At 42.1% G+C, this 15,505-nt stretch overlaps 1 protein-coding gene across 1 annotated transcript; it reads left to right on the forward strand.

Annotated features, from left to right (window-relative positions):
* Nucleotides 1-6,767: 6,767 nt before the first annotated feature.
* Nucleotides 6,768-14,247, forward strand: ercc2 (excision repair cross-complementation group 2). Its single transcript, NM_001139939.1, has 23 exons — nt 6,768-6,906; nt 7,186-7,285; nt 7,379-7,456; nt 7,562-7,624; nt 7,731-7,844; nt 8,623-8,739; nt 8,825-8,941; nt 9,528-9,651; nt 9,744-9,840; nt 10,019-10,152; nt 10,301-10,469; nt 10,708-10,826; nt 10,932-11,001; nt 11,166-11,235; nt 11,789-11,890; nt 12,001-12,064; nt 12,194-12,315; nt 12,536-12,628; nt 12,712-12,784; nt 12,925-12,995; nt 13,193-13,336; nt 13,692-13,835; nt 14,025-14,247. Exons 1-23 carry the CDS (start codon nt 6,902-6,904, stop codon nt 14,115-14,117), a joined length of 2,283 nt encoding a protein of 760 aa, NP_001133411.1. The 5' UTR covers nt 6,768-6,901; the 3' UTR covers nt 14,118-14,247.
* Nucleotides 14,248-15,505: the final 1,258 nt, after the last annotated feature.

Below are 15,505 nucleotides of genomic sequence, written 5' to 3' on the forward strand. Positions count from 1 at the left end.
AGTAAGCTCTGTAGTTTTGTGATAGGATGAAACGTAGTTGTCTGAAAATACAATTCATGTACTTAAAAAGCCTGCAAGGTTTGTGTTTTTTTTCTTTCCTGAAATATCATATTGCTGATATTCTTCCAGGAACACATTTTTAAAAATTCTGTATGTACATCTGATTGAATTTTACTGTTCTATGTCAGGACAATATGATCAAGACGGGAGTATGCTATGTATTAGTTTGCCATCTAGTGGCATATGTAAGAATGACACCCAAAATGCAGCAGTTCTAGCAGGGCGAAAAGTGAGGTCAAAATGTTGTTTTCTGGGGGCTAAAGTGCATTAGAATCAAAGTATCAGAAATGTGCAGCTTCTTCAAAATCCTTTAAATATAGTGGGATGACCAAAGAAGGTTTCTCTTTTGTAACAGCTGTGCAATTTGTGGACTTGAATCGAATCCTTCAGCATTTTCTTCTATTGCGTTGTTAAATTACAGTGTATCTCCAATTGTTATGTACATAACTGTAATGTATGAAATAAATATGGGAATTAGATGCTGTACCATTGTATCATTCCTTTCTTTTATACACACTACCGTTCAAAAGTTTGGGGTCACTTAGAAATGTCCTTGTTTATGAAAGAAAAGCAAATTTTTTGTCCATTAAAATAACATCAAATTGATCAGAAATACAGTGTAGACATTGTTAATGTTGTAAATGACTATTGTAGCAGGAAACGGCAGATTTTTAATTTCTCGCATGGAATAGCCTTCATTTCTCAGAACAAGAATAGACTGACGAGTTTCAGAAGAAAGTTATTTGTTTCTGGCCATTTTGAGCCTGTAGTCGAACCCACAAATGCTGATGCGCCAGATACTCAACTAGTCTAAAGAAGGCCAGTTGTATTACTTCTTTAATCACACAACAGTTTTCAGCTGTGCTAACATAATTGCAAAAGGGTTTTCTAATGATCAATTGGCCTTTTAAAATGACAAACTTGGATTAGCTAACACAACGTTGCCATTGGAACACAGGAGTGATGGTGTCTGATAATGGGCTTCTGTACGCCTATGTAGATATTCCATTAAAAATCAGCCGTTTTCAGCTACAATAGTAATTTACAACATTAACCATGTCTACACTGTATTTCTGATCACTATGATGTTATTTTAACGGCCAATTTTTTTTGCTTTTCTTTCAAAAATGATTTTTTTTTTAAGTGACCACAAACTTTTGAACGGTAGTGTATATACAGTACCAGTCAAAAGTTTGGACACACCTACTCATTCAAGGGTTTTTCTTTATTTTGAATATTTTCTACATTGTAGAATAATAGTGAAGACATCAATACTACGAAATAACACATATGGAATCAAGTACTCACCAAAGAAGTGTTAAACAAATCAAAAGATATTTTATATTTGAGTTTCTACAAAGTAGCCACCCTTTGCCTTGATGAAAGCTTTGTACACTTGGCATTCTCTCAACCTGGAATGCTTTTCCAACAGTCTTGAAGGAGTTCCCACATATGCTGAGCACTTGTTGGTTGCTTTTCCTTTACTCTGCGGTCCAACTCATCCCAAACCATCTCAATTGGGTTGAGGTCGGGTGAATGTGGAGGCCAGGTCTTCTGATGCAGCACTCCATCACTCTCCTTCTTGGTCAAATAGCATTTACACAGCCTGGAGGTGTGTTGGGTCATTGTCCTGTGGAAAAACAAACGATAGTCCCACTAAGTGCAAACCATATGGGATGGCGTATCGCTGCAGAATGCTGTGGTAGCCATGCTGGTTAAGTGTGCCTTGAATTCTAAATAAATCACTGACAGTGTCACAAGCAAAGCACCGCCACACCATCACACCTCCTCCTCCATGCTTCACGGTGGGAACAACACATGTGAAGGTCATCCATTCACCAACTCTGCGCCTCACAAAGACACAGCGGTTGGAACCAAAAATCTCAAATTTGGGCTCATCAGACCAAAGGACAGATTTCCACCTTTCTAATGTCCATTGCTCGTGTTTCTTGGCCCAAGCAAGTCTCTTCTTATTATTGGTGTCCTTTAGTAGTGGTTTCTTTGCAGCAATTTGACCATGAAGGTCTGATTCACACAGTGTTCTCTGAACAGTTGATGTTGAGATGTGTCTGTTACTTGAACTCTGTGAGGCACTTATTTGGGCTGCAATTTCTGAGGCTGGTAACTCTAATGAACTTATCCTCTGCAGCAGAGGTAACTCTGGGTCTTCCTTTCCTGTGGCGGTCCTCATAAGAGCCAGTTTCATCATAGCGCTTGATGGTTTTTGCGACTGCACTTAAAGAAACTTTCAAAGTTCTTGAAATGTTCTTTATTGACTGACCTTCATGTCTTAAAGTAATGATGGACTGTCATTTCTCTTTGTTTATTTGAGCTGTTTTTTGCCATAATATGGACTTGGTCTTTTACCAAATAGGGCTATCTTCTGTATACCACCCCTACCTTGTCACAACACAACTGATTCGCTCAAATGCACAACACAAATGAACTTTTAACAAAGCACACCTGTTAATTTAAATGCATTCCAAGTGATTACCTCATGAAGCTGGTTGAGAGAATGTCAAGAGTGTGCAAAGCTGTCATCTAGGCAAAGGGGGGCTACTTTGAAGAATCTCAAATATAAAACATATTTTGATCTGGGGCTCCCAAGTGGCGCAGCGGTCTAACACACTGCATCTCAGTGCGTTAGTGCAGTCCCTGGTTTGAATCCAGGCTGCATCACATCCGGCCATGATTGGGAGTCCCATAGGGCGGTGCACAATTGGCCCAGTGTCATCTGGGATAGGCCATCATTGTAAATAAGAATTTGTTCTTAACTGACTTGCCTGGTTAAATAAAAAAATGTCTTAAACAATTTTTGGGTTACTACATGATTCCATATGTGTTATTTCATAGTTTTGATGTCTTCACTATTATTCTACAACATAGAAAATAGTAAAAATAAAGAAAACCCTGGAATGAATAGGCGTGTCCAAACTTTTACCTGGTACTATATGTACCGTTAATTCCTTTAATTTCTAATCTACAATTTTTGTTACTTTGGTTATGTATGATATATATATATATATGTGCCCATCTCAGTGAACTAATCCATTGCGGAGGCCTAGACTAAAAGCCAATTCATGCTTGATTCGCAAATGTGGTTGGAGGCTCCATATGGAGAGTGTGACGCATATGCAGAGCCTCCAGAGTCACGCAGAGGCCAAATCGAGGTCTGTGCCGCATCGCCCGGTGCCTGCCAAAGGTTGTAACAATTCGGAGGGCTCTGTATAGCTCCGCATTGACATGATTGGTTGACAGTAGGTGGGGGCGGTACATCCTGTATAAACACAAACTCCCTTCCTTAAGAACAGCTCTGCACTTCTCGGTGAAGCACGAGAATTATGAATGCCCTGACCTCTGCTGAGGCCATATCACCGTGAATGCTGCATGGCCAATGCAGAAGTCGTATTGACATTAGCTCAGATACATAATACACTTCTCTCTCCAGAATGCGCACTCTCCTGCCAATTTGTGCACATTTATTGTTTCATAACTTCATTGTGTGAATTGTTTGCGTTTGATTGTTAGTATATATTAATTCCCCATTACATATATCACCAGTAGTACATGTACCGTTAATTCCTATCATTTCTAATCTACAATTTTTGTTACTTTGGTTATGGTCATTTCTTTAATTGCATCCAATATTATTATTCCAGTCTTCCTGTTCTCATTGTCGGAGTGGGCACATTGTTTGCAGAGTGCACAACCTATGCTGCACTTGTGAGAAACAAGTTTTGGTTTATTGAATTACATTTATGAGTTCAGTCAATTTAGTCAGTGTCTTTCGTTTGGAGCGCTCATGTCAATGTTGAGTAAGGACGTGAACATAGAAGTAGGCCTATAGGTTAACTGGCCTGCATGTAAATGTAGGCATAAATGTGCCCATTTGGGGATCTGATAGTATTTCTGATTGGCTTAATTCACCACCACTAATGACCTGTGGGTCTTCTGAAAGTAATGTTTTCTTCACCTCAAACAGCAAGCAAACAGTCTGTTTTTACATTCATTGAAAATTACAATAGTTCCTCAATGTATTTGAACAATCTTTCCAGCTCTCCCCCTTTTGATAACCACTCAGCATGATAGGGGAAAATGCAATGCTCTGATCCAGTGGAAACGTCATAAAATAGGTTTCTTATCAGTGCTTGACTTGGACTGAAATATGTTCCAGTACTCATTTTGGGCACTGGTTCTGTTTATATTTAGTTGCAGGAGCACCACAATACTTTTGAGCTAATATTCTAAGAGGAACAGGAGCTCAAGCAGTAGAACATTTGAGATGCCGGTACTTAGCTCTGGTGAGCTCCTGCCCTGCTGGCTTTCGCAGATTCTGCCATTACTCTCATGAAGTTGCTGGTAATAGGCTACACAAGGAATAGCAAACCTTTCTCATGTGGAACGCCAATTTAACTTACAATTTCTAACGATCTATGTGCCAATTATGGTTTTCATATCCACATGTTCGTGAAACAGTTCCATCTAATTTATAATAACGTCTTCAGATCTCAAAAATCATTGTCATGTGGTTAATCAAAATTCTATCCAAATCTAAATGAAAATTATATAAACCTAAAAAGTAACTTCTATTGTCAACTATTTAAATATAGCCAACAAATAAAAACATTTCAGCCTGCAGGTAGAAAATATCCCAAGTTAAGAGCGGGAGGAGACTAGTTGGGCCAGGTGAATTTTTCTTCTTCTTCTGGTTATCTACATCTCTGGCGCCCTCTGGAGGCATCAAACCATAAGCTTAAAGCATCAGACAAGCTCAAAAGATATTGTTGATTTTATTAAAACACATAGGGTGGGTCTATATAAGGAAAAATACACGAGCAATCGATTGGTCGAAAGAACAGATGACTTTCGGTCTACCAAGATTTTTTTTAGTCGGGACAGCCCTAAATCTGAGGAAACTGCAACTTTTGGCTTATCTTTTCTAATATTGAGGTCATCCCACCACACAACCTATTAGGGGAGAGTGGGTTAAGTTGAGTCAAATGGGTAAGTTGAGCCACCCTTGTTTCTAGGAAACCATACACAAAATTCTGAATTTGACCAAATATTTAAGAAAAGGTAATCATTTCATGGAGTCTGTGAAGGAAGAAACCATATGGAAAAAGTGGTACACAAGTTAGGTTTAAAAAAAAAAAAGCATTCACCAAGTCCAATGAATTTATTAGATGTTTCATGATGCTTGTATCTAAACCAAAGTAGATAATATTAAGATTGTTCTATACATCAGTTGGGGTCTCTATACGCTTCAATGTGAGGTCCTAAACCTAGCATGAAAGTGCATCCTTGTAGTTGTGTGGGCTAATATAGTCTAAATGTTTGCCTTGGGTTATTAAGTTGAGCCAATGGCCAGGGGGTAAGTTCGGCCAATGGTTGAGCCAATGGCAAGTTGAGCAAATTGAAATGTTTTCTTCCCAGGCGTAATGCAAGGCATTATTGCTGGGATATGAGGTAACAACAGGGCCTGGCCTATGTTAAAAGTGCAACAACAAACAAAATGTACAAAGTTTGTTTGTCAGGTGTTAAGCCTGTGTTAAAATATACTTAACATGATTAAAATACAGGGTTTTAAAAAGGTAGTGGTATTTCATTCAGTACCGAAGATTTGTTGCCACGGGCAGCACCGCAGATATTGAGAGGAGCGAGATGCAAGACTTAGCTCTCACACAGGCACACACAGTATCTGCGCATGTGCACGGGTTCACTTCATGCTGTTCACAGCGTGGTAGTCAGGGCACCAACACAGCGGAGTAGTTGAGCCCGGTGCTTCAATGCTCTTAGTTGTTGCTGAAATTGACTCATTATGCTGTTTCTTTTCTGCATCTACGCTATATCGCTGAATCTACCTTTAACTTACCCTGTCCAGAGGCTAAACTTACCCCATTCCCGGGGTAAGTTGTGCCAAGAGACCAATCTTTTTGGACAAGCTACAGTATGTTTTCAAACTGTAATGTTTACATGAATTCTCATTATTTCCATATATCTTTGTTAGAAAGAATACCATATTTCCCTTGATGGAGTAATGCTGAATGTAAAAATGGCTCAACTAACCCCACTCTCCCCTACCATACAACTTGTCAAATGTACAATATAGGAAGTACCTTTACTACTCTTATGACAATACCTTCTGCTCATGTTGAATATAAATAGAATGTTCTTTTCAGGTAAATCTTTATTCTTTCTTTAGTCTGCAGTATTTCAGTTTTCTTCTTTCGTTTTATGAAGTTGAATAAAAGACTGCACAATAGTTCTCTGAACCTCCCTGGCTGGCTGAATCGCTTTAGTGGATACTCAAACTGCTCTCAGACAGGTCTGCAGGTTTTGACTAGCAGAAGTGTCGTATCTGGTTATGAGAATTTACGCAACAGTTTAAGAGAATTAACTTGGACATTTAGGACAATTTAAGTTAAGGTTAGGAAAAAGGGTTAACTTTTACCCGACGCGACTCAGAAATATCTAGCTACACCCAGGTCTGCTCTGAGAACAGTCTTGGTTTCCACAAATGCGATTCAGCTCAACATTTAACTCGATATTTGACTAGTTAGTTCTGATTACAGGAATGGGACGTACTTCCATTGAGGGATGCATACAAACCCCAATCAGAGAAGACCAAAGGATTAGTTTACAATTCTGCAGCCAATCAGAGAAGCAAAAGATAGGGCTTTGTGTAGACGGAGGATGTCTGAAGAAATCTAATGTGTGGAACACAGCTAGCTCGCTAGTTCAAGGGTTTTGTTTTGCCAATAAATTAGCTAGGCATCTATTTATTGTAAAAAAGGGACTGACACATAAGCAGCTAGCTCGCCGCGGCAATAAATCCACTAAAATGAAGTAAGTGCTCGTGGCAGAGAGATTCTCAGACAGGGCAAAGTTAGCACTATGTAACGTTAGCTAGTAAACTCTTTGCTAACATAGCTAGCAGTTGACTATCGTAAGCTAGCTAGCTGGTTAAACTATAAACATTACACCGTACGATGTCTGTTGGAACGAACTTAGCCACAGATGAATAGGGGAGTTAGCTAGTTATGTTTTTTTTATATAGGTAATGCTATATTCTGAATGTTACCTGGCTAAAATGCCCTTACTATGACTACTACCTTTTTATTCTAGGCTCAACATCGAAGGGTTGTTAGTCTATTTCCCATATGACTACATTTACCCAGAGCAATATTCCTACATGCTGGAACTCAAGAGGACCCTGGATGCCAAGGTAAATAGAGAGACCCAGCAACATGCCACTTGTTGTAGACCTATCCTAATGCTATGGCCCTATTCATGATGGTAACACATTGTTTATCGAAAGGGACATGGAGTTCTGGAGATGCCATCTGGAACCGGGAAAACCATCTCTCTTCTGTCATTGATTGTTGCTTATCAGCGGGTGAGTCAAGATATGTCCGTTCCTCCATCAGGACTCTGTTGGAAGAACCTTTGTCACCATCTGGTCCTCTTTGACAATTCACTTATACAGTGATCTCTTTGACAGGAGTATCCTCTTGAAGTCACAAAACTGATCTACTGTTCCCGAACTGTTCCTGAGATAGAGAAGGTGATCTCTTTCTTTCTCTCACACCTTTCTTTGTGCTCCCCTGTCCTTGAAGAACATATGTTTCTCATCCCCTTCTCTGATGCCATGTTGCTCCCTTGTCCATCAGGTGGTGGAGGAGTTGAGGAAGTTAATGGAGTTCTATTCTAAGGAGACGGGAGAGAAGAACAACATCCTGGCTCTGGCGCTCTCCTCTCGGAAAAACCTGTGTGTTCACCCCGAGGTAGGAACAACATGCCGTAGCATCATATTACGAAATTACAGTAGGCTGCCGGTATCGATTACCCTTTTTCAGATATAATGGCATGTGGCCCCTTGAAAGTGCTACGGCATGTTTGTTTGTCTGTTAGGGTAGGCTACACTGTCTTTTTTAAATGCCAACGCGAACCCTTCTCTGGAGACATGAACAGCATTTTACTGGTCTGTAAAGTAAAGTTGCTTCTGAAGCGAGACTAACGTCCATCAGTAGGTGAGCAGAACAGTCAATCCTAGCCTGCCTGCTGCCTGCGCGCAGACCACTCTTTCCTAAAAAAAAAAGTACTTTTAAAGTTTGTTAAATATCGCAACTTACCAAGATATTTAGTAGAAAGAAAGCACATCTAGCTACCCTACCATTAAAAAAACAGCAACGGCTGCACATCAATCAGCAATGTTTATTGTTGTCAGGGAAACAATAGAACATGATATACAGGCAGAATTCTACTGTCTGAAAAGGTACAGACGCTTCTAATGTGGCACTTTTTCAATTGTCTGAAAAGTGATCAATTATTGACATGTTACTACTGTAATGCGGTCTATGTCTGTAAAGGGCCACGGTAGACAACTTCATTGCCCGGCCCTAGCGGTCAGTACACATATCTTCACGATGACACCCACTAACCGTGGTTCTGTAATGCTCTTCAAACACATTTGTGTGTGTTCAATATAGCGCATTTCTTTGCATGTAGTTAAATTGTGTGTGTCCATGTCATGGTGCAAATTGCATGATTCTTTGTGTTCAGGTGAGCTCCTTACGCTTTGGGAAAGAGGTGGACGGGAAATGTCACAGCCTGACGGCGTCATACATCCGCGCCCAACGGCAGAGCAACCCAAGCCTGCCTTCCTGCCGTTTCTATGAGGTGATGGGATTGTGACAAAGAGAGTGATCTGGAGAGTTCCATGCCTCTGTCTGTCTGTCTGACTGACTCTGTCTGTCTGCTCCAGGAGTTTGATGCTATGGGAAAGCAGGTGCCCCTCCCCGCTGGAGTCTACAACCTGGACGATCTGAAGGACTTTGGGCGGAGGAAAGGCTGGTGCCCCTACTACCTAGCACGCTATTCGGTAAGAATAGCCCATTGTCATAGCATCTGATGTTTTTCTTTTACCAGTGTTTTTGTAGCATGTTATATTTGACAGCATTACTAAAGACGGTACAGTATGAAGATAGGCAGAAAGTACTTCTCCAATAGAAATTGACGATCACACTTGTAGGCGATGTTGACGTTGGCTAGCTAAGCTCAAGCATAGAAACACGTAATCAGATCTAACGATCGTCTCACGCCGAACTGAGCATGTGCAAGCGGTCAAATCATAGGCCCTTCCGGCGATAAAGTTGTTTTTTACAAATGAAAACGTGTCTGTTTGTCACTTTCACAAGGTTGCAGTATTAACAGGTTCAACTACTTATGACATTGGCTCGAATCTAGGTTGTGCCTTTAAATTTTGAGAAAATTAACATCCAAGGATGTTTCACTTCTCTCAATGTCTTCTCAAACACTGGCCTGCTCTGATTGGTCTGTTTCGCAAGCGTTCCCGGATGTCTCGTGATGTTGCACCTCTGGGTTTAGAAACTCTGTGGCATTACTGTATGAAGGAGATGGATTAGTGGTGGTGTTTTTCTTTTTGCTTCTTTCCTTAACACATACAGATCCTCCATGCCAACATCATAGTTTACAGTTACCACTACCTCCTGGACCCAAAGATTGCAGACCTTGTCTCAAAGGAGCTCTCCAAGAAATCAGTGGTTGTTTTTGACGAAGCACATAACATCGGTAAGGACATCCAGCTGTTTCTTTCCCATTTGTTTAAGCAACCCACTGTTTCAAGCCTCCACAAGCTGACGTTCCATCCTCCTCTTCCTCAGACAATGTGTGCATCGACTCAATGAGCGTCAACATCACCAGGAGGACTCTGGACCGCAGTCAGGCCAACGTGGAGACCCTACAGAACACCATTCTCAAGTAAGGTCATACACTAGTGGATCTAGTGGAGAGCAGCACTAGAACCACTGTCATGTTCTGTGTACAAAGGAGAACGTACAAGGTTTCTATAATGAGACCGACTGAACCAGTTTGTTGTTCTTGCCCCAAAAGTGTAGAGGGTTGTGATGTCATCTCAACTGCTTGTCCTCTGCTGTAGGATAAAGGAGACAGATGCAGCCAAACTGAAAGAGGAATACAGACGATTGGTGGAGGGCCTGAAAGAGGCCAACGTTGCCAGGGAGACCGACATCTACATGTCCAATCCTGTGTTGCCAGATGAGATCCTCCAAGGTTAGCCCCCTGGAGTCCAGTTGAAAACAACCAGTTATTGAATATTTGTATCGATTTATGCTCAAACAGGTTTTCATGTATCTATCTTTGCGTTTCTATACCCTGTCCTCCCTCCCCCGCACTGTCTGCCTTTCTTTCCCCCCTCCAGAGGCTGTGCCTGGCAGCATCCGCACGGCAGAGCACTTTGTGGGCTTCATGAAGCGTTTCCTGGAGTACTTGAAGGCCAGGCTGAGGATTCACCATGTGGTGCAGGAAAGCGCTCCACAGTTCCTCAAAGACATCTTCGAGAAGGTCTGCATTGACCGCAAGCCCCTCAGGTAACTTCTACAGTACTTTTGTGTTAGTTTTGTATAGCCTGGTGCCCTCAGTTGGTGGAGATTTCCACTTTAGGTCCTAACATGTACAAACTCTGTCCACCAGGGCACCGGCAATGTAAACCAAATGCTCCTAGACCTAACTGACTTCATCGTGGATTATGTCTCTTTGGTACATTGAAAGAAGTTTCTAGTAACTCCTACTCACTCCTTTATATGACATATCTATTTGTTTCTCTAGATTCTGTGCCGAGAGGTTGCGTTCATTGCTGAGGACTTTAGAGATAGCGGACATCGCAGACTTCTCAGCCATCACCCTCATCTCCAACTTTGCCACTCTGGTCAGCACTTACAGCAAAGGTACTGAACCTCTCTAACCTGACTGTGTCCATGTTACCTCTACATGGCTACAGTTCTGTGGTTATTTACTTTCTTTGTTCTTCCCTTGCTATCTTCCACAATCAGGCTTCACCATCATCATTGAACCCTTTGAAGACAGAACCCCCACCATTGCTAACCCCGTGCTGCACTTCAGGTGGGGTTAATTTGTGTTGAGTATGTTCTGTTTTGCCAGCAGAACGGTGTGATATTGATGGATGAGATGTTGTACCACTGCAAGAGCCAAGGGTGAAATAATCCATCAGGATGCAAGTGGAGGAGATCTACTTTTAACCCTGCTCTTCTCTCCTCTCCCTTCAGCTGTATGGACCCTTCCATTGCCATCAAGCCTGTGTTCGAGCGCTTCCAGTCTGTCATCATTACGTCAGGGGTAATCTCTGTCTCTGTCTCTGTCTCTGTCTCTGTCTCTGTCTCTGTCTCTGTCTCTGTCTCTGTCTGTCTGTCTGTCTGTCTCTCTGTCTCTCTGTCTCTCTCTGTTCCTAGATTAACTGTGACCTAGCCACTAATCTGTGATTATAAGGCACCTGCTGATGGTCTCATCTGTCTAAGATGGGGCCATTCACATTCCATTGCAGTTGGGCTAGAGTGCCATTTGTGAATTTAATGTGTTAATGAGGAACAAATGGCTTTTCTTTGTGTTTCTCAGTACTTTATCAACAGGGATCCCCCCTTAAATCTGCAGCTTTTTAATGATTTTTTACCACCATTCAGAATTTAGTTTATCAATGAATTGGCATGTGGCGCAAACAGAAATGTAAAGTTTGACAGTTTATATTATTTTCAGTATATTATTTAGCCTTTTCGGTGTCCTCAGCAGTCAGTTCAGTCGTATGATCATCACTTCTCTCTATTGATCCTCTCACTAGATCCCTTGGCTGTCCTACCCTGTGGTTGTCTACTTCTGATCATGTTTCTACCCACAGACCCTTTCACCGTTGGACATTTACCCCCGAATCCTGGACTTCCGGCCTGTTACCGTGGCATCCTTCACCATGACGCTGGCACGCACCTGCCTCTGCCCTCTTGTGAGTAACCTCAGAAACCGTCTACATGATATGACCTGAGTGGTTAATTCAAGCTATGCTGAGCTTCAGAAAGGATGGAAGGGGGTGACACTGAGCTCTTCCTCTTTCAGGTGGTGGGGAGGGGGAACGACCAGGTGGCCATGACCTCCAAGTTTGAGACGCGTGAAGATTTTGGTTAGTGATTGTTACATTTTATCTAAATATTGTAAGCTTGCCTTGCCTCTTTGTAAGCTTAGACTCTCCTTTCCTTAGATGTGAAAAACAAATCACTGAAATAAACCTGGTCTGGGTTCAATTTTTCAGCTGTCATCCGTAACTATGGCAACCTGCTGCTGGAGATGTCTGCGATTGTGCCAGATGGCATCGTGGCCTTCTTCACCAGCTACACCTACATGGAGAACATCGTGGCGTCGTGGTATGAGCAGGTGTGTACACACGGTCCACAAATGGAAGGGAGGATAAATGTTGTTAGAAGTGAATAACGTGTTGCTCCGTCTGTACTGTTATAGCAATAGACATATCTATGTTAGCATTTTATTGGCAGCAGATAGAATTGTGGCCAGAAATGTAATATTTTGCAAGGTAGTAATCAGGAAGTTGAGTAAGCGCTGTCCTCTTGTCCTGCCCCTGTGTCTCTGTCTGTAGGGCATCTTGGAGAACGTCCAGAGGAACAAGCTGATCTTCATCGAGACCCCAGACGCAGCAGAGACCAGCATGGCTCTGGAGAAATACCAGGAGGTCAGGAGACCCTTTCTTTGACTGTCTTAGGTTGTCTTCTGTCGTTGTCTGTGATCTCTGACCTCTTATCTGTTGTGCCCCAGGCCTGTGAGAACGGCAGAGGAGCCATCCTGCTGTCTGTGGCCAGGGGGAAGGTGTCCGAGGGAATCGACTTTGGTGAGTGTTGTTTAGTTCCTGTAACATAGTAGTTGAGCCTCCATTAGGCTCATTTGCTAAACATAATGGCCGCCAAAGTTACAGCATAGGTCATGTGTAGTTATTTGAAGAGATAAGTGATATGAAACTGTCTCCCTCAGTCCACCATTTTGGCCGTGCGGTGATCATGTTTGGAGTGCCTTACGTTTACACACAGAGCCGGATCCTAAAGGTCAGTCTAACTCCTCTGTTCATCATCCTTCCCTTGTTCTTCTCTTCTGCTTTATTCACTGTTTTGGTCTGTTCCTCTCTTCTGTTCAGCGTATGTCCTCCTCACCCCTCTGTCTGCTATTCTTTCACTTCCTTTAATCCTAATGGTCTGTTTTTCCACGATAGTTATCCTTCTCCTCTTCTGTCCATCTCCACCAGGCTCGTCTGGAGTACCTGCGGGACCAGTTCCAGATTAGAGAGAATGACTTCCTGACGTTTGACGCCATGCGGCACGCAGCACAGTGTGTGGGCCGCGCCATCAGGGGCAAAACTGACTACGGCTTGATGATCTTCGCAGACAAGGTGAGGACCTTCAGAACTTGGTGTGTCAAGTTTTAAAGGAACATTTCTTACCACTCTGATCATTGATAGACTCTACCATGATCATTTTGTTTCTTTTAATTGTTTGTAATTTAGTTCTGTGTTGGACGCCAGGGAGATTAGTTGACGCTGTGGCGTCAGCTAATGGGATCCTAATTAAAATTCTACATTTTGTGGCTTTCTTGAATTTGAAAGCCATAATGCACTGAGGTTACAGCAGGTTGTTCCATAATGCTGTTACCTATCTAGTGCCTTCACACCAGTGGTAACAAAATAAATGGGTCAAATAAAGGCTATTGAAGAGAATTGGAACAATTGTTTCTCTCTCGTGTTGCAGCGCTATGCCCGGGCTGACAAGCGAGGGAAGCTGCCCCGGTGGATTCAGGAGCACCTTACTGACGGCAGCCTCAACCTGACCATCGACGAGACGGTACAGCTGTCCAAACACTTCCTGCGCCAGATGGCCCAGCCCTTCAGACAGGTACATCACAGTACAGGGACATGTTTAGCAGGGTTGTGTAATTTTTTTATTTTTTATGTAGACGCCTGTCTGACTTGTAGAATAAGAAATCACATCAGATGTATTCATGACATCTCTAACTGCAACGTTCAATGTTTTTGCCAACTGAACCTGTCCCAGGTCTCCCCTTAACCTATCCATTCCCCTCAGGAGGACCAGTTGGGCCTGTCTCTGCTGACACTGGAGCAGCTGCAGTCAGAGGACATGCTGCAAAAGATCGCCCAGATCGCTCACCAGGCCTAAGAGGAAGCGTCATCACCCAGTCAAACCCACAGTTACTGTTCCAATACTGTCCTACTGTACATAGTTTATTTTTTAAGTGTATATTTGCATAAGCCAGGAGGCCGAAAAATAAAGTTTACAGTTTCTACCATGCAGTTGGCATGTTTTTTTTTAACACAATGACTTGTCTTTGGCATCATTAAATGTGAAGACTGTTATTTTATCAAATCAATTCTCTATTATTATTACGTGATTAAACTAATCATGTAAATGTAATTAACTTGGAAGTCGGGGCACCACGGAAAATCTTCAGATTACAAAGTTATAATTTTCCAAATATAACTCTTCAGATATTTTAATATCTGATCAATTAGTCTTCTATTAATGAATTATTCTTTACCTCACGTCAGTCTCATTTCAAACGTCGTAAATTGTTGGTTATCTGCACGAACCCAAACTTTTATTGTGAATCATCCATACACTAATTAATTGGCTTAATAATTTATTTACTAACTAAATAATCACAGAAATGCATAAACAAACATGTTACTAACAAATGATAGGGAAGATTCCCTAGTGGGCTAAGCCGATATGACGGCTTGGTGGACAAAGGGAAGTGGGTGTGGACTGAGAAAGAGCGGGAAAGACAAAAGGAATCACGACACAGTTAATTATATTAATTGAAATGCTAATCCTTTGCACATGAACGCTCACTCATTCGGGAATAATTGCAATCAATATATATTTACGCCCATGTGTCGAACTTTTGTTGGAATCTGGTCCGTCTGCTGGACAGTGGCGGTTCTAGACCATTTCAACTGTGGGGGCCAAGCTGGGGCCAGTTGTACTGTTAGAGGGGCCAGTTACATTAGACGTTGTCATATCGTTTTCTTCACATTAGCAGGCAAAAGACCATGTTCATAATCATTAGTGTTCCGCTTTGCCACTGTCTAATAACGGATGTAAAAAAAGACCGATAGCAAAAATTAGTTATGTAAAAATTATTTCATACTCCACATTTAGGGGGGCCACAAGGGGGTCCAAAATTGTCACAGGGGCACTGACCCCCCCTGCCCCTCTCAGAACCGCCCCTGCTGCTGGAGAGTTCATCCGAGTCTCTCTCTGTCTGTTCCCTGAAGATCAGTCTTTCGTGGTTAGAATGGATACTTCAGAGTACCATTCAGAAATGGTCTCATAGATGTTTCGGCGGTACTCGGCATTCGCATCCCAGGTTTACATCATTTCTAGCTGGAGACTAGCAATTAGTATCTAAGATTTGCTCTTATTCTGTATGAATCGATAGTCTCAGAGTTTAACTATTTCCAGCTGTGTAGCCAATGCTCCACGTGATATGGTTAGGAATTCAATAACTATTCGCAAACACAAATCACGCTGTGGGTTTGCTCAGT

The sequence above is a fragment of the Salmo salar genome, chromosome 20 (assembly GCF_965601325.2).
Source record: "Salmo salar chromosome 20, fSalSal1, whole genome shotgun sequence".
Taxonomy (NCBI): Eukaryota; Metazoa; Chordata; class Actinopteri; order Salmoniformes; family Salmonidae; genus Salmo; species Salmo salar.